Source organism: Phacochoerus africanus, chromosome 11 (assembly GCF_016906955.1).
Source record: "Phacochoerus africanus isolate WHEZ1 chromosome 11, ROS_Pafr_v1, whole genome shotgun sequence".
Classification (NCBI taxonomy): domain Eukaryota; kingdom Metazoa; phylum Chordata; class Mammalia; order Artiodactyla; family Suidae; genus Phacochoerus; species Phacochoerus africanus.
The window spans coordinates 72,470,556-72,496,065 of NC_062554.1; the positions used below are offsets into that span (position 1 = coordinate 72,470,556).

Below are 25,510 nucleotides of genomic sequence, written 5' to 3' on the forward strand. Positions count from 1 at the left end.
AGCATAATCAGTTGTGGTGGATTGATTACAAATAGAAAAAATGCTGGGAAATCTCAAACGATGGAGCAGAAACTGCATTGGGACAAACAGAAAGCCTGCAAAATAGGATCGAGGCATTACTCTACTTGCAAAAAAAAAAAAAAAAAGGGCAGAATGACAAACTGATAGTTTTTACAAAGGCTAGAGGGAGAAAAATGCATACATTTTCATTAGGGAGAAGATTTGGGACCACATTATTCCATAGCCGTGTTATATAAAACATTTTAAAATGTTATTGTCAGATATGAAATATCTATATCCACGTGATTTAAAGAATTTACAGATTGTCAGAGGTACTTACTTAATTTGCACAAATGAAGTGATGGAATTGTAAAATATGACCACTTTATTGCAAGTTGTGACTTGCATCCAGGATGAGTATAAAGCTGTATTTGCATGCTAAAAAGTACAGCTTTGGAAAAAAAATATATTTGGAGACGTTTGCACTACTATTTATGAGAATTCTTGTCAATTCAGTAATATATGGATTCATAGTATATGGACTGATATTCCTAATGAATACTAAAAAGCCATGTTGAAACAGGAAGTACTTGAACAAAATTTTCTTGCCATTGAACTTTCACTTTAGATATGTTAATGGAAATTTACTTACCTAATTCTTGAGTGAGTTTGGGACTGTAACATTTTATTTTGATTAACTTTGGGTTAAACATGATAATTTGAAAGTTGGCTTTTCTCCTTTTCTTTAGCATGTTACACCAGATAGCTACATTCCATGCCTTGCTGACCTTTGCAAAGCACTGTGGGAGGTCATGCTCAGCTATTATAGGACTATGGAATGGCATGAGAAACATGACAATGAGGATACTACTTCTGCTTCTGGTAGGAAGTTATTTTGATTTTACTTTTAAAAACTGAACTATAAATACGCTGTATTTCTGGAGTAAGGAGAAAGAAAAGGGACAGCTGTACTTTGGGAACTTTAGGAACCATAGTGACCATAGGTTCAGTGAACACTAGAAAAAGTTCTTTAGCTTCTGTAAAAGTTTTATTATTACCTTTAGGGATTTGTTGGGTCAAAGGACTTCTTATGTGATAGATATTACCAGTTTCTGGGAATATGTGTAATGGCCTTAGGATTATATTATTAAGAAAGGGTTTTAAAAAAGTAATTGTAAACTAGGTAAGACATTGGTCTGTCCACATTTACTGTAAAATTAGTGCTAATTCGTAGCTAGTTCAGCATTAAGTCATCTTTGCTAATTTTCATGTTGTAATAAAGTTAGATTCTAAGAATAATTATACTTCTCTTCTTGAAAATAGTAGGACTTAAAATTTCATAAAAAGATATTTAAAATATTCATCTTTGAAAGCAAAATACAACTTGAAATGACAATGATATAGTCAGTTAAATAACAAATCTTGGAGAAATTATAGCTAGGCATTATGTTTAAATTACTTCTTATATATAATTATATATCTTAAGTGATTATCGAATAATAGCTGATTAAGTATTCAAAATATTTTTAATAGTAATAAATTATTGTAGCAGTATTTAATGTGGGCAAAATAATTTATACTTTACAGACTTTTTTATATTACATACAGTGTAATGTAGCTAGTCAATCAAGTTATTTTAGCAACTTCTAATTTCCTGAAATGTTTGGTTTCCATGATTAGGTGGGTGGAGGAATGCTCAAATCTTATTGATTAAAGAGGATTTGGGTAGTAGAGAAGATATACATTTAATATTTATCTTGACACATAAGAAGTTCTTAAGTATAGATAACAAAATGGAAGGATTTTCATTCTTTTAGAAATGTTGATGAGGAAGGAGGAAGGTTTGAAGGAAGAGAGAGAAAGAGGAGAAGGCAGAGAAAATGAGTGGGCTCTGAGCCAGGATTCTAGACTAGCCTATTTATACCTAAGTCCTCTACTACCTCTGGGAGTGTGGCCTCTGCTACCTCTGCGAGTGTAGGCTTTTCAATCAGAGATGCCTGGCTTCAAATTTTGACTACTATTTACCAAAGGTGAGAACATGAAGAAGTTACTTTATCTTCTCCAGGCTTCTGTTAGCTCCTGGAAATGGTAGGTTAAAAAAAAAACAAAAAACAAAAAGTTCCATAACGTAGTATCACATTTATTTGTAGGATTTGCTATAAAGTTTGGAGAAAATGAAAAGGTGCTTGTATTGTTTGTTGTTAATAGCATCAAAGGAAATGGCTCAAGAGAGATAATGATAATGAAATGTCTGTAAGGCCTTTTTTTTAAATTTTTTTTTTTAATTTTACTTAGAGAATTCCTGGGCTTAAGGGATTTTTTTTCACAGAGATTATTTGGCAGCCTTTATTTTTTCTGGATGTAGTAACTGTTTAGACATCTCAGCACCTGTTTGTCTTACACTATTTAACGAGGAACTGAAGAAAAAGTTTGGAACAAAATTAACACATACTTCGTATGTGTGGTATATGTAAGGGTTTAAAAGAAAATATATATTCATCATGGTGAAGCTTTCTTTTTGCTTCAGGCTAATAGTTTATTATCTATCTATCTATCTATCTATCTCTGTTTATATGTACACATTTTCACTAGGGTATATACCAGATTCAAACTTAAAGCTTTATTTGAGCCTTCTATACTTAGTCCTCTTTGCTAAAACTTCACACTAATCTATATAATTTAATTTAAGAATATTCAGGACTCTAATTAGTATAGTAGTCAGCTGACAATATCTAGAACTCTAAAATGTCATTTGTTGACCTGAAATTATTTCTTTGATATTCACATTAAGGACTAAAATTGCAGGAATCAGTAATTTAAATATTATTCTTCACAGAACTTCATAAAGCTGAAAGGCCTTCTAAAGTTCATCTGCTGTAGCTCTCTAGTGATACTTCTGGTATCTTAACACTTGACCATTCTAAATAAAATTCTAAAAGCACATGCACTGCTCTCAGCTGCTGGATCCTAATAGCCAGACCATATGGATGATATGGCTCAAGCTGTAAGAGTGGTCAAAGGTACATTAGGCATGTATCTGGGGCCCCACCTATGCAAGGCCTTTTGCTGGTTACCAGTAGACACCCTGCTAGCCTGAGATAATATGCTTAGTTGTTCTGCACAGTTTATTTGCACAAAGGCATAATCTTTTACTATGATGTATGTGTGTATTTTCAGTTGCTTTTGGGGAAAGATTTGTTTTGAGGTCATTGACCTTACCTGTTGAAATGGACATTGTTAAATTATTTACTTGGAATGAATAAAAGTATTCTAGATATCCAAAAATATGAAAAGTATGCATCATTGCTTCACTTCATGAGCAGTTCTGCACTCTGTATTCTTGTTAACAAGCATATTAATTGATAATTCAGTTTCTTGATCCTGTAATGCCCTGGCAATGGGAAGTATATGGGTTATTGAGGACCAGGTTTCTGGGATCACACTGCCCAAGTTGGAATCCCAGCTCTAATCACATGTGAGCTGAGTAGTCTTAGGTGCAAAGTACTTAACATTTCAGAGTCTGAGTTTTTTATCTATTTTATCAAATGATTTTAATCATAATTCCTTTTTTTTTGACATTATTTTGGTTGTATAAATATTGAGAATATTTTCTATATTTTATGTATTCTTACAATATATGAGTCTGATTGTTTTTTTTTTTTTGGAAAACAAAAATGTGAAGCAAATTTTAAAATGTATACCATATTTTATTTTCAGAAGGGAGTAATATGATGGGTACTGAAGAAACAAATTTTGATCGTGGCTACATAAAAAAGAAGTTAGAACATGGACTTACACGAATATGGCAGGTTTGGTTTTTTAAAATTTCTTTTTTTACAAAAGCAATAAATTTTGTTAAAGTTGGTTTAGAGGAGTTCCTGTTGTGGCTCAGTGTATTAAGGACCCAGCATTGTCTCTGAGGATATGGATTTGATTCCTGGCCTCCCTAGGTTAAGGATCTGGTATTGCTTCAAGCTGTGGCATAGGTCACAGGTATGGCTCAGATCCAGTATTGCTGTGGCCACGATGAAGCCCTCAGCTGCAGCTCCAATTCAGCCCCTGTGCTGCAGGTGTGGCCTTATAAAGAAAAAGAAAGTTCTTATAGAAATTCAGTGTTTAAATTTTCTATATTTGTTTGTTTTCCTTGCAGATCTAATCATATGTTTTTCTTTGGAATAAGTCTGTCATTTGAGTTCTGTAATTTAGTTGTCAATTATATTTGAGTGTAAGTGGCAGTAGAAAAAGTGTTTTAATTTGAAAATCTCCTTTGGAAATATTTCTTGATTACTTTTTGCTTTTGTGTCCTAGCAGATCTGTGCTCTTCTAAAGAAGTTGTTTTCTTATGGAGATACCCTGTTTAATTTTTTGTGCGTTTTCTTTCCTTTTCTATTAATTCTAGGAAAAGGAAAACTATATAATAGATGACATACTTGGGTTGGAGTCTAGAATGGGATGAAGAATTTTTTCTAAGCCAATAATTTGTGTGCCTTGAGTGACTCTTGGGTGTTTATTTACCGAATATGTCTTCCTAAGGTTTTCTTTTGCAGTTTAGTAGCTTAATTGTTGTCAGATAATTAAATTTGTTAACTTAACACTTTTTACTTTCTGGATAAAAATGTAATTTCTTTGATGGTAGCTTTTTTGTTCTCTTTGGACTTCTTTGAAGTTTAGAAAATTATGGACACTTTGACCATATTATGGTCTTTAAAATGTATTTTTGAATTTTTCTAATGAGGCCAATGCTTAATTTGACAATTTTTTTGTAGGATTTCTTTTGAAAAAAATTATTGAGAAAATGTATACTGAAAACACAAATTTCCTCAAGAATCACTTAGCAGTTATAATTTAGTGCTCAAATTTTGATAACTTTCTATTGGGTATGCTATTTGAATTTATACTTTAAATATATTTATGTGATGGTTGTAAGACCTTTGCCAGTTGTATTTTCTGATATGATTATATTAAACTAATTTTTATTATTCTATTAATCATGGGTTTGGGCTGCCTTTTTTCTGAATATTATGTATAACAGAAAGGGAAATCTCATCTTCATTGAATATACATCCAGGGTCAGATATGAATTGTTTCTGATTTAGTCTTCTAATAGATTCTAATTGTACTTAGTTGAAATTGTAGAATCCATGGTAGAATTCTGGTAATTCAGTGTGCTTTGAAATATTAACCTGGAATTTTATATAGCTAGTTTCTCTTTAGTCTGGCAACCTGATGTCGTTCCTGATGTAGGAAAATCTGTTAAGTGTTAAGACAATAAAGCTGTTGTCATTTAAGCATTTGGCCCATTTAATGGAAGTCATCATGCTTTTGAGTATAGATAATTGTGTTGTAGGTTTCAAGTTTTAGAGTATCTTCGTCTCCACCACTCCCAAGTTCCTTTTGCCCAACCCCAAGACTCAATCAGTTCTAAACAGGATTTTGTATATGTTAGAAATTCACTGTTTGTTAACTTTAAATTACAAGGCTCAGTGCAATTAAAAAGTAAATGTTTTTTTGATGACACATTTAGCAGACAAAACCTGAGCAGAACTGAGTTCATTTGGCTGTAAAACCTAACCAGTATTGTCATTTGGCTTTTTATAGTACTTATTTATCCTATTAAAATGAACATTCATATATTGTAGGAATATTAATGTGTTTTATTTGGGATTATTGCCCTATACCTCACTGGGGGGTGTTATGAAATATATTCTGTATATACCATATATTTCTAATATCTGAAGTGCTAAATTCCAAAACACAAGTGAGCATATGACAATATATAGATATTTATCATAAACTTATTATAGAGATGATGATAAATTTTGATTGAGAAGCATAAGAAGATCTTTAACATTTCTGACATTTCGGAGTCCCTGTCATGGCTCAGGTGTTAGCAAACCCGACTGGTATCCCTGAGGATGTGGGTTTGATCCCTGACCTCATTCAGTAGGTTAAGGATCTGGCATTGCTGTGGCTCTGGTGTAGGCTGGCAGCTACAGCTCCCATTGGACCCCTAGCCTGGGACCTCCATATGCCCTGGGTGTGGCCCTAAAAAGACAAAAACACCAAAACATTTCTGACATTTCAAAAATCACCTTGATTTTTTTGTTTTTCCTTGTTTTAATTAACGTGTAGTTGATTTACAATGTTGTGCCAATTTCTGCTGTACAGCAAAGTGACTCCATCATATATATATATATATGTATATATAATATAATACACTCACTCTTTTTTCATATATTATTTCCATCATAGTCTATCCCAGGAGATTGGATATAGTTCCCTGTCCTATGTATAGGACCTTGTTATTTATCATTCTAAATACAATAGTTTGCATCTACCAACCCCAAACTCCCTGTCACTCCGCTCCCTCCCTCTTGGCAACCATAAGTCTGTTCTCTATATCTGTGAGTCTGTTTCTGTTTTGTAGATAAGTTCATTTGTGCCATATTTTATATTCCACATGTAAGTGATATCATATTGTATTTGTCCTTCTCTTTCTGACTTACTTCACTTAGTATGATAATCACTTTGATTTTTGATGTAAATAGTTTTTAGACAAAATTTTCATGGCTCAGAAGTTCAGAGATTAAGGTTCTATATGTATATTAAAGCAAGATTATTATTCTCATCTATGTCCTTATTTGGTTTTGCTTTTCTTAATTTCTGAACTTCTGAGGGAGGAGGCTTTTAGACAAATTTTGGACAAAATTTTCATATTGATTCAATCAGAACTTTTAAGGAAAAAGGGCTGTATCAGTCATAAAATGTGTATCATACTGTGGATTTGAGATCGTTGTGGTGAAAACATGGTCCTTGACCTCATTGAGCTTTTGCATATCTAACTAGATGGAAGTCTTAATCTTCCAGGATTTTCTCCTTCCTCCTTTCTTCCTTCCTTCCCTCCCTCCCTTCCTTCCTCCTTTCCTCCAGGCAAATAGAACTGGAGTCTTTCCTTCCTTCCTCCTTTCCTTCCTTCCTTCTTTTTTTCTAAATTTTTTTTCTTGTTTTATTATTTTAATTTTTTTCGGCTGTACAGCATGGGGACCAAGTTACTCTTACATGTATACATTTTTTCCCCCACCCTTTGTTCTGTTGCAATATAGGTATCTAGACATAGTTCTCAATGCTACTCAGCAGGATCTCCCTGTAAATCCATTCCAAGTTGTATCCAATAACCCCAAGCTCCCGATCCCTCCCACTTCTTCCCTCTCCCCCAGTCAGCCACAAGTCTATTCTCCAAGTCCGTGATTTTCTTTTCTGTGGAAAGGTTCATTTGTGCTGTATATTATAATGCCTTTTTAAGAACTATGCTTTGGTCATTTTGGTCTCCCTTCCTTCTTTTTTTATCTGTCTTTTTAGGGCTGCACCCACAGCATATGGAGGTTCCCAGGCTGTCAAATCGGAGCTATAGCTGCTGGCCTACACCACAGCCACAGCAACACCTGACTCAAGCCATGTCTGTGACCTACACCATAGCTCACAGCAACACCAGATCCTTAACCCACTGAGCAAGGTCAGGAATCGAACCTGCATCTTCATGGATACTACTAGTCAGATTCGTTTCCACTGAGCCGTGACGGGAACTCCAGGATTTTCTTTTTTGTCTTGAAATATTAGACCGTGACGGGAACTCCAGGATTTTCTTTTTTGTCTTGAAATATTAGACATGTGAGAAGTGACAGTTTAAAAATGCTTATTATTTATTATTTCTTTTTACTATAGAAAATTAGTACTTTTAAACGAATTTCAGATTTCCTTTACAACCTAATATGCCACCCATTTAAAAAATTCTTCCTTGGGAATTTGAAAAATAGCCATGTATTTCTTCTTTATATTGGAAATTAGATTCTATATGTATATTAAAGCAAGATTATTATTCTCAACTATGTCCTTATTTGGTTTCGCTTTTCTTAATCTCTGAACTTCTGAGGGAGGAGGTTTAATCTTCCAGAACCATTGTAGTTTTGTCACGTTTTTCTCTTATTTCTAACAGCTTTTGCTTTATATCCTTGGATGCTATGTTGATTGATACTGCAGTGCTAATAACCACCTTACTTACCTTCTTTGTATATAATTCTTTATTTAAAAATATTTAATAAAACTATTATTTATTAAAAATTATTCTTTATTTAAAATTATTTATTAAAAAATATTTTTTTTAAATGTTCTTTTTTCCCTCCTGAGGGATTGTGCCATAAATTCTAGTTTGCTTTATTATTACCACTGCTGTGATTATTTTGTTGATATTTTCCTGATAAATCCTGACCATTCCTTTATCTTAAATATATATATATATATTTTTTGTCTTTTTGCCATTTCTTGGGCTGCTCCCGTGGCATATGGAGGTTCCCAGGCTAGGGGTCCAATCAGAGCTGTAGCCGCCGGCCTACACCAGAGCCACAGCAACACGGGATCTGAGCCGCGTCTGCAACCTACACCACAGCTCACGGCAACGCCGGATCGTTAACCCACTGAGCAAGTCCAGGGATCGAACCCACAACCTCATGGTTCCTAGTTGGATTCGTTAACCACTGCGCCACGACGAGAACTCCTATCTTAAATATTTTTGTATCATGTTTTAGTTTTGTCTCCTGTAAATGTAAGACAATTTTTTTTTTTTTCAAGAGCAGCTTTGTCTTTTAGTAGGACAATTGAATCTGTTTTTATTAGGGTTTTAATAATAATATTATATATTATATATAATATGTATAATTTTTATTAGGGTTTTAATTTATACTTCTTTACTAGAAAAGTTGAACATTTAAAAATCTTATTGATTTGTGAATTATTTGCTCATAGGTTTTAAATGATTTATGTGATACTGGATCATCCTTTCTATATCATTTGTTTATTTAAACTTTATATTTTAAGTATGCAGATGGTTAACATTTTTATGTGGTCAAGCTATTGACCTTTGTCCTTTACGGTATGTTACATTTATTCTGAAAATGTTTAATATGTAAAGCTCAGGCCAGTATTCATTTCGTAATTATAAATATTTATCTAAATTTTATATTAATTGCTATATCCCTAATACCTAGAATACCGCCTAGATCACTTAATACTTAAAATATTTTTGCTTTTATTGAATTAATTTTTAATCTTTTGAAAACATATAAAAAGATATTTAATCTGTTTCTTTTGATATATGATATAAAGAGGATTCCCCCCCTTTCCTCAATCTAGTCAGTTTTCCCTGTACTACTTTTTGGATAATTTTTTTTCCCCTCTTTACTTGTGACACCTCCTGGTAGCAAGGTACAGTGAAAAGAGGAACCCTGAAGGCAAATAGACCTGGATTCAAGTCTCAGCTTTCTCATTTACTGGCCGTGTGAATTTAGACAATAAATTGACCTCTTTTCAGATTTCTTCTAGAGGTATAAAAGCCTGCTCAACAGCACTGTTTTAGGATTAAAGACAATATGTAAGATTTTTGGCATAATGCTTGACAAAAGTAAATAATCAGGAAACAGTAGTTTTTACTGCTGTTTATTAAGCTCTTATGTGTATTAGCATTGTTTCTGATGTATGTTTCCTATTCCATTGATTTTCCTATATATTGCCAGCATTTTTGATAGCTTTTAATATATTTAATACAGGTGGTACAAATCCTTCAGTATATCACTAATAACTTTTACACCATCTTTTCAAAGTGCTGTTTTTTTAAAGAGGTTATTGTCTAGTATTTATGGTGAATTTTAGAATAATTCTTCAGAAGAAAAGTTTTTTTGTATGTGATTTTGGTTAGAATTCACTGTATCCCTATATTAATTTGGAAAATTGACATCTTTGCAGTTATCACCTATTCAGTCCCTTAGCTCTCAATTTATGGAAATTTCTTTTGTATCCCATTAGAGGGTTAGTTTTTTCTTTTAGCTGTGATAGTGCTTATTAAATTTACTCCTAAGTGTATTGGTTTTTTTTTTTTTTGATACTTGTTTTAAATGGACTCTGTCCATTCTAAGGTACTTAAGCAGGTTTATATAAACTGTATATTGTAAATAAACACCTCACCTAGTTGTCTTAAGTCTGATTTTTAATAGATTATTTTGAGGTTTCTAGCCTACCAAGTCATGCACAAATAATGATGTTTTATCTGCATATCTAGTATGAGGACATAATTCTTATCTTGCCTGGGTATATATTAATAGTGACGGTTGTGATCTGTTTTACTTGTACAGTTAATGTTCATGAAATTGTCTCTATGATATCACCCTAACGATATTAGCTATAAGTTTAAATAGATTTTTTTTATCAAGTTAAGAATGTATTCCTGTCTTATTTTAATGTGTAACCATAGAAAACAGTTCTGAGAACTTATTTTTTTCTTCTTCTTCTTTTTCCGCCACCCCTGCAGGATATGGAAGTTCCTGGGCCAGAGATCAAATCTGGGCTGGAGCTGTGATCTATGCCACAGCTGCAGCAATGCTGGATCCGTAACCCACTTTGCCAGGCTGAAGATCTAACTTGCGCCTGAAACTTATTTCCTGTATTTTGAGTTTACTTGAAATATTTTTGTAATTTTGTTTTACAGGATGTTCAGCTAAAAGTAAAAACCTACTTGCTTGGAACTGATTTGTCTATATTCAAATATGATGATTTCATCTTTGTTTTGGATATAATCAGCAGGTAGTGTTTGATATCTTATTCTTTAGTTTGATTGGTTGAACGTGATAACCAATGAAATCATGAATCAGTGAGTTTTAATATATAACTTTATGGAAGTGAAGATAATTGACTGTTCGTAGTCTAATTTCTGCTGGGTTATGTGCGAGTGTGTTTATTTCTGTCCTTTGGATGTTTGTAAACTGTAATGAAATTGTGATCTTTAGAATTTCTTCAAACATCCAAATTTTCGTACTTGTTATCTTTGAAGAGAGATAGCCTGGACTTTTTTTCTGTAATAAATGTGTTGCTGAAATTTATATGTCTTTCTGTCCACCTAGGTTGATGCAAGTTGGAGAAGAATTCTGTGGTAGCAAGTCTGAAGTTTTGCAAGATTCTATTAGAAAACAAAGTGTCAATTATTTTAAGAACTACCATAGGTAAGAACTCTAATAAATTATGAATAGATTTATTTAGGTAGTGAGACTTTCTTTGTCTAGTGCTTAACCTTATATCATTAATTGGTTAAAAATAATTGCTTTTGAATTTGAAAATCTGTATTCTACCTCTTTTTAGGATGGTTAAGCAGCTTTTTAGGATGCTTAAGCATTTTTTATCAAAAATACCATAAACTACTCTCATTACTTATTCATTGTAAATTTCAATACATGCTTTGTCTTGAGGGACTTTAAATATTGAACTGACTCCTTTATAGGTGGAAGATAATTATTATAGTGGGGTTCCCTAGAAAAATTTGACTGCTATTCTCTACCTGCCTAATATATTGTGAGCTAGTAAGGACATTAAAACAGTAGAGGGCAGCACTCAGGGAGGGGGTAGTTGAAACTATCTGCCTTTTAGAGAAGAGGGCTTGATAGTCATTCCTGCTCAGGGGCCATTCTAATCATCTCTGTATCCTTCCAGTTTTAGTGTGTGCGCTGCCAAAGTGAGCACATGGTTTTTTTTTCAGAATCTATTACAAAGCAGGATTACGTACAGTTGTATTGCTTTGTAAAACAATCACTAACATTAGAAAGGGTGCCTAAGAAAAGGTTTGGGGAATGGAGGAAGGTGGGAAAGAATGAATGTTGACATAGCAATGTGCCTGTATGCTTAAAGAAACACTAATGAGAGAGTGAAGATTATTAGACCTTTCTTCATGTAAGCTGGACCCTGTGATATATCATTTATATACATTTTATCATTTGAATTGAGTTATATCTCATTTGTTATTTTTTGTTTTTACTTTTTTAAAATTAAGTTTTGATTTAGTTGTTACTTGGTTCCAGGAAGAGTTGGGATTTGAAATTCTCCTTTCTTTCCTTGCTTGGAGTCAGCAGCACATGGTCAGTTTTCTGTGTCATATGTCAGAAGAGAGATTATGGGACGCGAAACCATTGACTAATAATTTATTAAATTTACTGAAGTACGCGTTTATGATCTTTTTTTTAGTTTTTCATTTTTATTATTTCAAACACACTTATTCTTTAGTAAATTAATTAATTAATTTTTTTGGCCACATTTCTGGTATGCAGAAATTCCCAGGCCAAGGATTGAACCCAAGCCATAGCAGTGACAGTCCTGGATTCCCAACTGCTAGGGCACCAGGAAATTCCCACATTTACTGTCATATATATATATATATTTTTTTTTTTGTCTTTTGAGAGCCACATCCACGGCATATGGAAGTTCCCAGTTCTCTTTGCCTGAATAAGAAAGGATTGGTTTATTCCTTAAATGTCTTTAAAATGTATGTTCCCGTGATCAGTTTTTTCTTTTTTTTTTTTTTAATCTTTTTAGAGCCACACTGTCGGCATATGGAGGTTCCCAGGCTAGGGGTCGAATCAAAGCTGTAACCACCAGCCTACACTACGGGCCATAGCAATGCAGGATCAGAGCCACACCTGTGACCTACACCACAGCTCATGGCAATGCCAGATCTTTAATCCACTGAACGAGGCCAGGGATCAAACCCCCAACCTCATGGTTACTAGTCTCATTCACAGTGGGAATTCCCCTTGATCAATTTTATTATCCATATACTTAGCTCTGTTTTCTATCTGGATCAGTTGGGCCTGATGTCTTCTAGAAATGACCTAGCTGCTTGTGTAACACCCTACCTACCCCACCTCCATGCCCCACTCCACCCATATATCCTCTGCCAAATAAGATAATTTGGTTAAGGCTTAGGGAGAGTAGTAAGTAAATTATCGATGGTTTTTGTTGTTTTATGACATCTCAGAAAGAGATTTTCTTTTTTTTAAGTAATAAAGCTTTGATTTACAAGTTTCCAAGTGTATGTTTTCCCTGTTTTGTAACAAGCTGTCCTGAAACTTATAGGCTTAAAACAATTACCATCTTACTATTATTTCATGTATTCTGTGAGTCAGGAATAATTTAGACGGGGGTTACCTTACTCTTCTGCTTCTCATAGCATTGACTGTAGATATTCTACATCAGATTTAAAAATACCTGAAAGACAGTAAACTTTAAGGCAGGAAGTATTACTAAAAGTGAAGGGGATACTTCATAACGATAAATAGATTATTTGTTAGGAAGATAGAACAATCCTAAATTTCTATTTCTAAAATAGAAAATATGTAAAGCAAAAATATTCAAACTAAAAGGAGAAATAGACAAATCCATAATCATAATTGAGAATTTTTATGTGCCACTTTTAGTAATAAGTAGAAAAAATCATTATGTGTTTGACCAATATATTAATAAAATTTGCCTAATTGATATAGATATATTGATACATATGTGTGTATACATATGTGTGTATGTATATATTACAAGACTTGACTGCTGAAAAGTCCATATTTTTTTTAAGAGCAGAAGGAAAGTTTTTTTATAATCAACTGCTGGCCCATAAAGCAAGCCCTTAAAAAAAAAAGTTGAAGGATTGAAACCATAGAGAATGTATTTCTACCTACAGTGGAATTAAACTAGAAATAAATAACAAAGAGGTAACTAGAAAATCCGCCAGTTTTTAGAGGATAAACAACCTATTTTTGCTGATTAAAGAGCTTACATTGAGAATTATAAAATATTTTTAAATGAGTGATACTAAAAGTATGATAAAATTGTGGGCTATAGCTAAAGCGGAAAGGGGAATTTTTAGCTTTAAATGCACTTTTTGGTAGAGAAGAAAGTTTGAAAATCAGTTAATTAAACTTCCATTTCAAGAAGTTACAAAAGCGACTTAAACCCAAAGAAGTAGAGGAAAGAAAAGTATAGGAGCAGAAATCAGTGAGGGAATAAATGTATAATAGAAATTGATAATGCTACTAGAAAGACTGAATAAGTGAAAGAAAAGAAACGCAAATTATCCATATCGGCAGTTAAAAAGAAGGTATCTATAGATCTTAAGATGTTAAAAATAAAATAGGAGTTCCCATTGTTGCTCTCCAGAAACAAACCCAACTAGTATCCATGAGGACCCAGATTCAATCCCTCGGCCCACTCAGTGGGTTAAATGATCTGGTGTTGCTGTGATCTGTGGTGTAGGCTGCAGACGTGGCTCAGATCTGGCATTGCTGTGGCTGTGGTGTAGGCCAGCAGCTTTAGCTTCGAATGACCCCTAGCCCAGGAACGTCCATATGCTGCAAGCGTGGCCCTAAAAAAAAATTAAGCAAGAAAAAATGATGTGAACTTTTTGCTAATAAACAGTTTAGATTGAAATGAATGAGTTCCTTGTAAAATCAAACTTAATAAGCTGATAAAATAAAATATAGAAAAAAAATTTTTTTTTTTGGTCTTTTTGCCTTTTCTAGGGCCGCACCTGCTGCATATGGAGGTTCCCAGGCTGGAGGTTGAATAGGCACTGTAGCTGCCAGCCTACGCCAGAGCCACAGCAACGCCAGATCTGAGCCATGTCTTCGACCTACACCACAGCTCACAGCAACGCCAGATCCTTAACCCACTGAGCAAGGCCAGGGATCGCACCCTCGACTCCATGGTTCCTAGTCGAATTTGTTAACCACTGAGCCACAACGGGAACTTTGAAAATTTAGTTCTGTATCTTTAAAGAAATTGAATCTTGGCTTCAGAGCGTTTCCGCAAAGAAATCTCAAGTCTGCCGCTGTCACTGGTAAATTTTTTTAAACATTCAAGGGGAAGTTAATATCAGCACAAACTCTTTCAGAGAATAGGAAAGGAGAGACTGCTTTACAGCTTATTTAAAGGGGCCATCATAGCACTAATACCAAAACATAACAAGTACATTATTAGAAAAAAGAAAAATTACAGGTTAGTATCTCATAAGAACACAGATGTAAAAATCCTGAACAAAAGATTAGCAAATTATATCCAGTAATATCTAAAAACAACAATACATCATGAATAGGCAGAGTTTATTGCAGGAAAATAAGGTTGGCTAACCATTTTAAAAATCAATAAATTTTAACTTACCAATTAACAGCGACAGGAAAAATACCATGTTGATCACTTTAATAGATAAATTAAAAATTTTTGTTAAAAATTCTACCCTAGTTCATGATTTTAAGAAATGATGTTTGTAATTTTTACTTTCATTCTACTTTTGCTTCCAACCTAATCTTAATTTCAATCTATATTTAAAGTATGCCTCTTAAAAAGAGCATACAGTCTTTTTTTCTTTTTATTTGAAAATCCAACCTGATAATTTTTTGTATTTTGATTGAATTGTTTTTTCATTTTCATTTAATGTTTTTATTAGCCTAGTTGAGTTTAAACCTATCATATTGCTGTTTGATTTCTAAAAGTGTGGATGTTTTTCATTCTTTTTCTGTTTTTGCTTTCTTTTGGATTGATCATCTTATTTTAAGTTTTCAAAGCATTTTTTCTTGTCTTTAAAATGTGTTTTGTTGTAGTGGATACCATTAGCATTCCAATATGCATTCCTATTCTGTTTCAGTTGACCTTAGGTTAATATACTTCTGGAATAATACAAGAACCAATTTTGTGACTCATTTACCTATTCTTGTTTAGTGTTTTTGTCATAATGCTTGCACTTTCTATATTACTTTCTGTGCTTAATAACCAAGCTTCAGTCTGTGAGTTGGTATCTTTTATCACCAAGTTTTATATTGTTGTGTAATAGATTACTATGACTTCAGCAGCTTAAAACAACATCCATTTATTATCTCACAGTTCAGTATGTTAAAAGTCTGGATCAGCTTGTCTAGGTTCTCAGTTTAGGTTTTCACAGGGCCAAAAATCAAGATCTTGGCTGGGTTTTCATCTGAAGTCTTTGAGGAAGAATCTACATCTAAGCACATTTAGGATGTTGACAGAAGTCAGTTCCTTGTGGTTTTAGGACTGAGGTTTCTATTTTTTTTGCACCTGTCAGCCAAGGAGTATTCTCAGCTTCTAGATGCTGCTCTCCAGTCCTTGTGCCTGATCTTTTCCATTTCAGAAGCCAGCAACTCTCTCTGATTTCCGTTTATGCTATCAGGAAGAGAAAAAACTCTGCCTTAGAAAGGGTTATTTGGCAACATGGATGGAACCAAAGGCTGGCCTGGGGACTTCCATATGCCAGTGATCCTGGCCAAAAAAAAAAGTGTTCGGGGAGGGTTATTGAATGAGATTAGTTCCACCTGAATAATTTCCATTTTTATTAACTCAAAGTCAGCAGATTAGTAATCTTAATTATATCTGCAAAATCCCTTTTGTCCTATTTGGTAACATAATCATGGTGAGGGTCTTCATCATATTTAGTTCTGAGGACTAGGGCAGGTGATCTTGAGAGAGAACATTTTAGAGTCCTGCCTACCGTAATAATTGTTTTAATAATAGCTTTGTTGAGATACAAGTCACATTATCCCAAATGCCAAAAACTCCTTTAAAATGTATAATTCAGCAACGCCACCACTATCTAATTTCAGAATATTTTCATCACTCTGAAAAGAAATCCTGTACCAGTTAATTGTCACTCTTCTCTCACAGCCCCTGACAGTCACTCATCTAGTTTTTGTCTCTGTGTCTTTGCCTATTCTGAACATTTCATATAAATGGAATCATACACTATATGACCTTTTGTATTTGGCTTTCACTTAGCATAATGTTTTCAAAGTTTCACCCATGTTGAAGCAAGTAACAGAACATCTTTCTTTTTTATGGCTGAATGATAATTCTGTTGTATAGATGTACCACATTTTGTTTATCCATTCTTCAGTTAATAGACATTTGGGTTGTTTTCACTTTTTACCTAGTATGAACGATGCTGCTGTGAGTGTTTGTGTGTATGTATTTGCATAGACGTATATTATCAGTTCTTTTGAGTATGTACCTAGCAGTGTATGGTAGGCTGACAAATGGTTTCCCCATTCTCCTACCTCCCCCCCCCCCCACCAAAAAAGTCAGGTCCTAATACCTAGAAACTGAAAATGTTAATTTATTTGGAAAAAGTGTCTTGTAGATACAGCAAAATTAATGAGTTTATGATGAGATTATCTTGGATTATCTGGATAGGCCCTAAATGCCATCACATTTAAAGACACAGAGGGGGACTTGACATAGACATAAAGAAAAAGACATACTTACATGCAAGAGAAAGTTGTGTGAAGACAGGCAGAGATTGGAGTGCTGTGGGAACTAGCCAAGGAATAGCAGCAACCACCACAAGCTGGAAGAAGCAAGGAGCAGATTTTCCTGTAGAGCTTCCAGAGAGAGTGTAGCCCTGACAACACCTTGGTTTCAACCCTGTGATTTCAGACTTCCGGCCTCCAAAAACTGTGAGATAATAAAATTTTGTTTTCAGTCACTCAGTTTTTGATAATTTGTTATAGCAGCCACAGGAAACCAATGAAAGGTAAAATTCCTGAGTCATATGGTATCTCTATGTTTAACATTTTGAGGAACTACCAAACAGTTTTCCTAAGTGGCTGCACCATTTTACACTTCCACCAGCACTATATGAGGGTTCTGATTTCTCCAAATCCTTGCTAGCACTTGTCTAGAGACTTGTCTGTCTCTTTGATTATATCTATCTTGGTATTTGTAAAGTGGTACTAGCTGTGGTTTGGATTTGTATTTCCCTAATGTGTGCTGATATTTAGCATCTTTTTACAAACTTTTTGATCATTTATATATCTTCTTTGCAAAAATGTCTGTTCAGAGCCTTTGCCCATTTTTAAAATTGTGCTATTTGCCTTTTATTGTTGAGTCGTAAGAGTTGTAAACTTTTTATAGTTTTAGTTCTTACATTAGATCTATGATCCATTTTAGTTAAATTTCGCATATGGTGATAGGTATGGGCACAATCACTTTTGTCAAATTCTCAGTCATTACCTCTTCAAATATTGCTTTTGCTCATTCTCTTTATCCTCTCCACCCAGTTGCATACACACTAGATGTTTTGACTCTGTCTCACATATCTCTTACGATCTTTTCTGTTCCTTCCATTTTTTTCCATTTGTGCTTCAGTTCAGATATTTTCTATTGAACTGTCTTTGAGTTCATTAATCTTATTTTCTGCTGTTTTGCTTATCCAGTTTTTAATTTGAGGTATTGTTTTCAGTTATAGAATGTTTGATTTTCAGTTATAGAATGTTTGATTCTTTTTTGTTTTTTATATTTCAATTCTTTGAAATTTTCCTTTCTATTCATTTTGTGCATCTTTTTCTGTTTTTCTTAGCTTATTTTATATTACTTATCTTAAAGTCCTTGTCTGTTAACTCTAATACTTAGAGCAGTTTCTCCTTTTCACAGAATTTTTCATTTATTCTCTCTGTATTTTAGAACCTGTGCATTAAAAAAAAAAAAAAATCTGGACCTTGTCTTTAGCAAGATTTTAGTAACAGCAATGAGGTTTGTTGGAAGAAGACGAACAGGGCAGCAACTGGCCTTTTGTTTCCTGGGTTAATGGAAAGGAAGTGTTTGTTTTTCTGGAATTGCACATACAATGTACTCATTACTCAGGAGAGACAGTACCAGAAATAGCATAAAAGAAAGAAGAGATGAGTATGACATATGACTAGTGCAATGTTGGGTACATGAGTGCCATACTTGCTAATTTAATTCATAAATACTGTGTGGAGGGAGGTACTTTGCTAAATATATTTGGAGAGTGATAATCATCTTGATATTGTGGCTTAGTAATAATGATGAGGATCTATGCTTTAGCATAAAACATTATTAGTATTTATGGTTTCATAAACCCTATAAATTATTTCTTGTTTTTTTTTGCACTGATACATGGTTAGCTAAGGATAGCTTATGTACATGAGTTGGTAAGGAGTTTTTAGTTTAGTCCCTTCATTAAAATGTTATTTCCTATGCATTATTTTTGCAGTATAGTAAAAATATTCTGAGTTCAGTAAATACTTAAAGGTTTTTCTCTTGCAGACGATCAGATATTAACAAGTATGTGAAAGTAAATGTGTTTACTGTGTTGTTCTGAATGGGTTTTCAAAGTCAATTATGACTGTGATGATGATTCTGTAATTGTGTTATATTTTCTTAATTCTGGTGTGCAGTGTACTTTTTTTCTTACTTTTTGGAGTATTCATTTTCTTTTTTGAAGAACACGGCTTGATGAACTGAGAATGTTTCTAGAGAATGAGACCTGGGAACTTTGTCCTGTTAAGTCAAATTTCAGCATCTTGCAACTTCATGTAAGTTTCTTAAGAACAAATAAATTAGTCTTTTATTTAGTCACCTTTAAAAACAAACCAGCTATGTGAAAGCATTTATAAAATAAATTAAGTAATAATGCTTTTCTGTCCTTCCTTAAAATTGATTAATAATAAGCCTCTTTTACAAGGTGTATCTTGAACTTGACACTGAATCCCTCTGGACTGCCTCAGTTTTCTCATTTGAGAAATGCATGATTTGCACCGGGTATTACAACTCTTTAGCTTTAGCATTCTCTCCTCTAGATTGGCCCTCTCATTTTACAGATGAGGAAATAGAGGCACAGAGAGAGAATCCAGGTGACATTCCCAGTATTATATAGAAAATTAATGGAGTATAATAGATTAATGTCAAGCTAAGACTAGAAGATGTATCATCTGACCTCAGCATGTGTTTGTGTTGTCTGATTCTTGGTGTGTAAAGAGAAATAAATGAAAGTTTATAGATAAAGTATAACAAAGAAAGGTATATCTTTCATGCTTAGCTTTTGTCATATAGAGTATCTTAAATGGTGCAAGCTGTTTGACCTAACAACACTTAGTTTTTATAAATGAGACCTTACTGATTAGAACTGTACCTTTCTTGGACTTTTGCTGCTTGTAAAAAAATCTTTAAAATTATCATTCAAACTGAAGTTATTTAAAAAAGTTTTCTGGGCAGTTAACATGAAATGAACTAAAAGTAGCTTGATGCAGATAACAATTTTTTAAATGAAATCAGCAACTTAGTTGTCTTCAGGAAAAGTTTTGGACATGTATGTCCAAGTTTATACTTTTCTGAAAACTTGCAAGATTTAAAAGTGGATAACCTGAAGAATCAGGATTGTTTTCTTCACTAACTCTACATTTGCATTGATGGAGTATGTTTATGTACTTGAATTTATTGTTGTTGCTAAGAGATCTGGCTCTTTTTTTTTTTTTTTTAATGTCTAGGAATTTAAATTCATGGAACAGTCACGTTCCCCATCAGTTTCACCTAGTAAGCAGCCATCCTCAACCTCCTCAAAAACAGTGACCTTGTTTGAGCAGTACTGTAGTGGTGGGAATCCATTTGAAATTCAGGCCAACCACAAAGATGAAGAAACAGAAGATGTCCTGGCTTCTAATGGGGTATGTGGTGTTTCTAAACACACTGTCGCACATAAGTAACATTTTCTCATTGGGAGTGCTCTACCCAAGAAGCAAGGTAGTTAGCTAGATTTATTCATGCCTTTGCCACTCACCTTCATAGCTGTGTACTAGGTATCTGTGATACCACTTGTATAGGTAATGGTTTTCCAGTACATTTTGTTGACATTGTCCTTTCGAATGATGTTTTGCTTTTATATTTACTTTATGTTGTTATTAGATTACTTTATGTCCTTACCAGATTACTAATCAAGTAGGACTATAGTTTCTTCACTGCGTAGTTATATGATTTGTTGGCTAGACAAATGTATGAGGGAATAGATCATCTACACCTTCTTCTCAATTCCACTTTGGGCAACTAAGTGAGTTATTTTGTTTTATGTCCCCCTTAGCTGAGAGAGAGTAATGTCTTATTTAGTTATTTGGCGGGGATAGTTTGAGGATTTAGAAGTATAGTGTTTTAACAACACTTTGAGCAGCTCAGAAAATAACATAAACTAGAGTAGCATTAATGCAAAGGGTTTGGAGGCAGATGAATGACTGTGACCTTTATTATTGATTAGTTGTATGGCCTTTGGCAAATTACTGTGACTTTGTGACCCTCGGTTTCCCCATATTTACAATGAGGGAATGTTTACTTCACAGTTAGCTACAGGGTATTTTCACAATATTTAATTTGGATGTATCCTTCTGATCTTCATAATTTCCGGAGAGACTAGGTATGATTTTTATCAAACCTGAACAGCGAAGCTGAAGGGAAAACTGTTTATGTTTGATAAAAATCTGTTGAATTTGTCTCCATATTTTCAGTGTGTTTTGGTTTTAGCGAAGTATAATTTAAAAAATATTGTCACGAAAGTATACCATTGTGTTTTATCATGAAGTAGAAATTATTTCATTGTAAACCATGTTTAAAATTATAATTTAGTGATTCTTTGTGACATTGCATCTGTAGACTAAACAGAAGAATTGAGACATTCCAACATTCTTTAAATAATATATCCCTCTGCACTCGTTATTTGTTAATTTAAATCTCATAGAATTTGATTTTCATTATTTGTGGCAGCAGTGTTCTATAAAGTAAGTACAAACACTGCATTAGCAAATATAGAACCAAAATACAGGATTAGATACTTGTGAGCCTCTGATCATAGCATTTTTACCAACTGGTCAAAACACAACCTGTTTTGTGTATGTTTTTCCTTAAAGTCACCTAATTTAATATATAGCGTTGACTCATTAACCTTGACCTCAGGGGCAACAGCACTATAATCTCTTGCTTGAATGAGGCTTATCTAATGTATGTATTTTTGCTTTAAGTCACTTTACAGTCTTCTTAGGAACACTAGACGGCACTTTAATACTATGCATGGGGGTCATTCTAAACAGTGAAATCACTAGCAAAAAACACAAAATGTTAAGACTGTGGCACTCAATAGACTGTGAAAAGGGCGCTTGTTTATAGCAGGAGAGCTGAAACAAGAAGGTGGAGTACCACCCTATTTGCGTTCAGCTGGGAACATGCATGTAGGGTGACTCAAATATTTTTGCCACTCCACACATAGGACATATCCATGAATGACCACAAAAGTGAAGCCTTGATGTTATCGAGTGGGGAAATTTGCAAATACAGAATCCTGAGAAGATGAGGATCTGTCACACTGTGGAACTGTGAATCTCTGTTATAACCAAGAGACCCTAGCTTGTGTAGAAGACCTTTCTCAATGTCTCCAAGATCACTTTGTATACACATGGAGAAGAATGCCTCTAATGCTCCTTTGTAGTTTTTAACTTGTGACCTAATCTTTCCGAGTGTAGTGTAAGTCCTTGAGAGTCAGGGTCCGTATCTTAAAATGGCCTGTCATAATGCTTTAAACTCTCAAAAAATAGTTGTTGAATTAGGGGGACTAACTTCATCCCCTGTTGTCATCGTACTGGTTTTCTTAACTGATATGTAGAAATAAAACAGTTTATGAAAGCATTTTAGCCCAGTACTTGAGTGAAACTCAGTAGATGTTAGCCATCATTTAATCATATTAAGTTGTAATATTAACCAGCAGTGAGGATGGTGATACTGCCACTGCTTCCTTTGCTGTCTGTGGACTCCACTGTCCTCTCCCCTGTTGGCACTGGGCCACAGTGCCATAAAGATGATGAAAATGTTAGGAAAGCACATGTCCTCTCAAGAGCAAATCTACCATTTTTGTCCTTGCTCTCAGTAGTCCCTAGGTGCTAAGCCTAATTTTCCAAACTGCCCTTGGAATTAAATCTTATCATAATGAATCAAAACATTAGCATGTATGTCATATGTGTTTATTAAGCTAAATTAATACTTCCACAGTGCCAGAATTGTATCCTTAAGCTTTTTACAATGAATTAGCAAAGTGGAGATAAGTATGATGAAACCACTTTGAAGGAAAAGAGGTTTCTTTTTTTTTTTTAATCAAATGTATACTCTTCTCCGAAGTCTAGCAGGGTATGTATTTGTTTTCATTTGTTTGTTTTCTTTGGGTGGACATTTTTTTTCTTTGGGCATTTATAAGCTTTTGAAGGTATAATGTTTGTATTTTTCTTTTTCTTTTTCTTTCTTTTTTTTTTTGAGCTGCTGAAGGTAGGATGATGAAGAAAATGGAAGGTTAATAAAATTCTTAATGGCAAAATTAAAGCTAAATTATTAGGAACTTTGTTCCGTAAGCTACTTCATATAAAATTGAATACTTTCATTGTGTTGAAAGACTCCAAGAAAGATTGTCTCTTTCTACACGTTTTGAATATACTGTGTTCTTTTCAGTATGAGTCTGATGAACAAGAAAAAAGTGCCTATCAGGAGTATGACAGCGACAGTGATGTTCCTGAGGAACTAAAACGAGATTATGTTGATGAGCAGACAGGCGATGCTCCTGTGAAAAGGTAATTGTTCTTAGATTGTATGGTATTTCACATTTATGTTGCATGCATAACGTATAGGATTTCCTTGAAAGATTAAGAAAAAACACACATCAAAAATTAAAGTTTTTTTTTTTGATTATAATGTCATATGACAGAAGTTAATATATTTTAAAAATGATTCCTGAAAGGCTAAAAAGGTAGGGTTTTTTTTGATATAGGGCATAATCAAAGAGCTTTTAGTTTACAGATTAGTGGGTTTTGTAGAAAAACAATCTTTCAATTTATAGAATCAGTGCTGCCTTTGGAGGCAGTTTATGCTTCACAAAGATCAATTTATGTTTCACATTGATTTCCTTTTCCTCAAGGAGGAAAATAGTCATTTGTTTTGTATGTGGAGTTCCTGCCTCTGACTAGGAAATACAGAAAAATCTTCCCAATGTCATTGCTGTTTACTATTTGAGCCACCTTCTTTGTACTTAAGTTTTGTTTTATGATAAACTGTCTTCTTTAAAAACCATGGTAATTATATAAGAATTTTTGTCATCTTCTTTCAGTTAAATTGGGCCTGATTCTGATTTGTGAGTGATGTAACTTCATGACTGAGTATCAGATACTGAGTGACAACAGATATACCTGATTTAAGTGTACTCTTCCCTACCCTTTACTCCAACAGTACCTAGTTAGTACTTGATGATTTGAAACCCTGATTGATAGAGTCTCTCTTCTCAAAAGTGAACAACTCATGTCACTGGGATATTTTAATTGGGAAAATTAGTTTCCATTGGTTTACACAAATACATATTTAATTATCGACATCTATGATCCATTATGAATTGAGTAGAACTGTTTTGTTGGACTTCATTAGATGTTTTTGATGTGTTTTGGCTAAAAGGAAAGCTCTAATTAAATTGAAATGAGTGAGCATCTGCCATTATATGTGTATGTGCTTGCATTCTTGGTAGGATTATGCAAGCTCTTAACCTGTCTTAACCCCTAAGAAATCTACACAATGTAAACTACCAATTGCAGCCATCCAGTTGACAGTTACTATCAATTCCAACTTCTAAGTGTCCCTTGAGTTTATCAAAATTTCTTGTATTTCACAGCTTCCATCCTAAGTTCATGCAAAATCTCTAAGCCACATTATTGAATCAACCCCCCCACCAACTCCCCCCCCCCTTTTTTTTCTTCTTTTTCAGATTCTTTTCCCATGTAGATAATCACAGGATATTGGGTAGAGTTCCCTGTGCTATACAAGCAGGTCCCCATTGGCCCAGTCATTCCATATACCTCAGTGTGCATATGCCAGTCCCAAACCCCCGATCCATCCCCACCCCCCTAACCTGTCCCTTTTGGTAATCATAAATTAGTCTGTGAGTCTGCTTCTGTTCTGCAGATAAGTTCATTTGTATCTTTTTGTTATATTCCACATATAAGTGATATCATTTGCCTTTCATTGTCTAACTTTATTTAGTATGAGAATCTCTAGGACCACCCATGTGGCAAATAATGCAGATGGCATTATTTATTTCTTTTCTCTGACTGAGTAATGTTCCATTGTATGTATGTATCACATCTTCCTTATCCATTCCTCTGTCAGTGGACATTTAGGTTGCTTCCATGTTTGGGCTATTATAAATAGTGCTACTATCAACATTGGGGTGTATGTAACTTTTCAAATTATGGTTTTCTCTGGATAGATGCCAATGAGTGGGATTGCTGGATCATAGGTAGTTCTACTGTTTTCCAATTTACATTCCCACCACCAGTTTAAGAAGGCTCCTTTTTCTCCGCACCCTCTCTAGCATTTATTGTTTAGCCTTTTTGATGATGGCCATTCTGGCTGGTATAAGGCGGTACCTTATAGTAGTTTTGACTTGCATTTCTCTAATATTTGGTGATGTTGAGCATCTTTTCAGGTTGTTTTTTGTTTTGTTGTTTGTTTTTTTTTTGTTTTTTAGTCATCTGTATGTCTTCTTGGGAGAAATATCTGTTTTGATCTTCAGATTCTGTGGTTTGTCTTTTCATTTTTATGGTTTCCTTTGCTGTGTAAAAACTTTCAAGCTTAATTAGGTCTGCTTTATTTTTGTTTTATTTTCATTACTCTAGAAGGTGGATCTGAGAAAATATTACTGCATTTTATGTCAGAGAGTGTTCTGCCTATGTTTTCCTTTAATAGTTTTAGAGTATCTGGTCTTATATTTAGGTCTTTAATCCATTTTGAGTTTATTTTTGTGTATGGTGTTAGAGAATGTTCTAATTTTATTCTTCAC

General features: G+C 33.9%; 1 protein-coding gene and 1 pseudogene across 1 annotated transcript in view; one reads left to right on the top strand and one right to left on the bottom strand.

Moving 5' to 3' along the window:
- VPS50 (VPS50 subunit of EARP/GARPII complex) overlaps nt 1-25,510 on the top strand; it is a 137,769-nt gene that overhangs the window by 67,783 nt on the left and 44,476 nt on the right. The window contains 7 exon segments of the mRNA XM_047752045.1: nt 750-882; nt 3,718-3,809; nt 10,535-10,629; nt 10,947-11,045; nt 19,112-19,202; nt 20,154-20,330; nt 23,140-23,258. Of these exon segments, the coding sequence (XP_047608001.1) occupies nt 750-882; nt 3,718-3,809; nt 10,535-10,629; nt 10,947-11,045; nt 19,112-19,202; nt 20,154-20,330; nt 23,140-23,258 (806 nt within the window).
- LOC125112243 (uncharacterized) lies at nt 11,483-11,559 on the bottom strand (annotated as a pseudogene).